This window comes from Penaeus monodon, chromosome 29 (genome assembly GCF_015228065.2).
Source record: "Penaeus monodon isolate SGIC_2016 chromosome 29, NSTDA_Pmon_1, whole genome shotgun sequence".
Taxonomy (NCBI): Eukaryota; Metazoa; Arthropoda; class Malacostraca; order Decapoda; family Penaeidae; genus Penaeus; species Penaeus monodon.
In genome coordinates this window covers 14563772-14565107 of record NC_051414.1, presented here as the reverse complement: position 1 = coordinate 14565107, position 1336 = coordinate 14563772, and the positions used below count along the sequence as shown (strand labels likewise).

At 33.5% G+C, this 1336-nt stretch overlaps 1 protein-coding gene across 1 annotated transcript in view; it reads left to right on the top strand.

Moving 5' to 3' along the window:
• LOC119591989 (centrosomal protein of 19 kDa-like) overlaps positions 1 to 1299 on the top strand; it is a 6238-nt gene extending 4939 nt beyond the window's left edge. The window contains exons 3-4 of the mRNA XM_037940753.1: positions 352 to 513; positions 953 to 1299. Of these exons, the coding sequence (XP_037796681.1) occupies positions 352 to 513; positions 953 to 1090 (300 nt within the window). The 3' untranslated portion in view covers positions 1091 to 1299. The remainder of the gene's footprint in view (positions 1 to 351; positions 514 to 952) is intronic.
• The last annotated feature ends 37 nt before the right edge of the window (positions 1300 to 1336 follow it).

The window sequence follows — 1336 nt, the reverse complement described above, 5'->3', positions numbered from 1 at the left end:
CTGGCAGGTATTTGGTGCATGTGGCTTTGATGTCTCCATAGGTGTCAAAACTGCTTGTTGCCCAGAGATTTCTTACTTGCGCATTTATTGAAATACCTTTGTACATGACATCACGTATCATTCTATTAAATTCTTGGTTGTTTAGAATTGCTCTAACAGTTAAGTTCTGTGTCAATTGTTTTTATTTTGCTTTTAATTCATCTTTTTTCTATGGAAATACTTATAGAAATAAAAAGACCTGTTCTCTCCTTTAGTTTTTATGTGTAGATTCTACGAAAATATTTAGGATTGTTTACATTATTTGACAGAAAATTTTAGCTGTAGCTTTGGTCATATAATTTTCATTAAAAGGTTCCAGATCTGAGAATGGAGAAGATGCTGAGGATTTTACAGGAATCCCAAAAGGGTCGAAGCATAGATGAGGCTGTGTCTAATATAAGTAAAGACTATGATCTGGATCCAAATCAGGACCTGAATAAGTTGAATGATGAACAGCTGAACAGAAAGAAGAAGGTTTGTACATATCACTAATTTAAAACACAACCTTTACTGTATTTCACATTATTGTTTTATCCAAAGCATTCCAGAAATTGTCTGGAACTGGTTTCAAAGAAATTTGATACAAGTTTTTCTTCTGAACAGAATTATATTCAGGTAGTACAAACTAGTCTGTTACATGTTTCTTATGAACATTAACAGTTCATTATTATATTGAAATGCTTATACTTCTTGGATTTGGTGTTAATTGATGAAATATTTATAGCTTAAAAAATATTGTTAACTTTCTTGATTTTTAGTGTTGATGTTGTATTAGACTGATTTATGTTATTCATGAAGTTAGTGCTTTGTTCTGTAACCTTACTGTCAGACAAAATTAAATGATACTAAGAAAGAAGTACATCTACGCAATGAGTAGTAAAACATGTATCTAGATAATGCCCTTATCCTTCAGATAATGGACAACACTTTCCAGAAAAATCAGTTGAAGCCAGGTGATCCAGGCTATGAATATGACAAGCAGGTAGACTTTGACACTGCAGAGAAGGTAGAAGCTGGCTGGGATTCTTCTGAAGAGGACTTTTGGTCTTAACACAGGCGTGTAAGTTTTTTGTAGACAAGTAAATGAGAGAAAATAATGAAATAACTGAAGTTGCTCTTCACTGTATGATCTAGGGTGATACTATATAGAAAATGCTCAATCTTTATCCTCTGGATGACATGAGGTTCATTTCATCACTGACTTGGGCTTGGCTCAGGATAGTGTTATTCATGTTATTATGATGAATGCATTCCCTCTTATGCTGTTTTTTATAAGCCCACGTCTCATTCCCTGGGG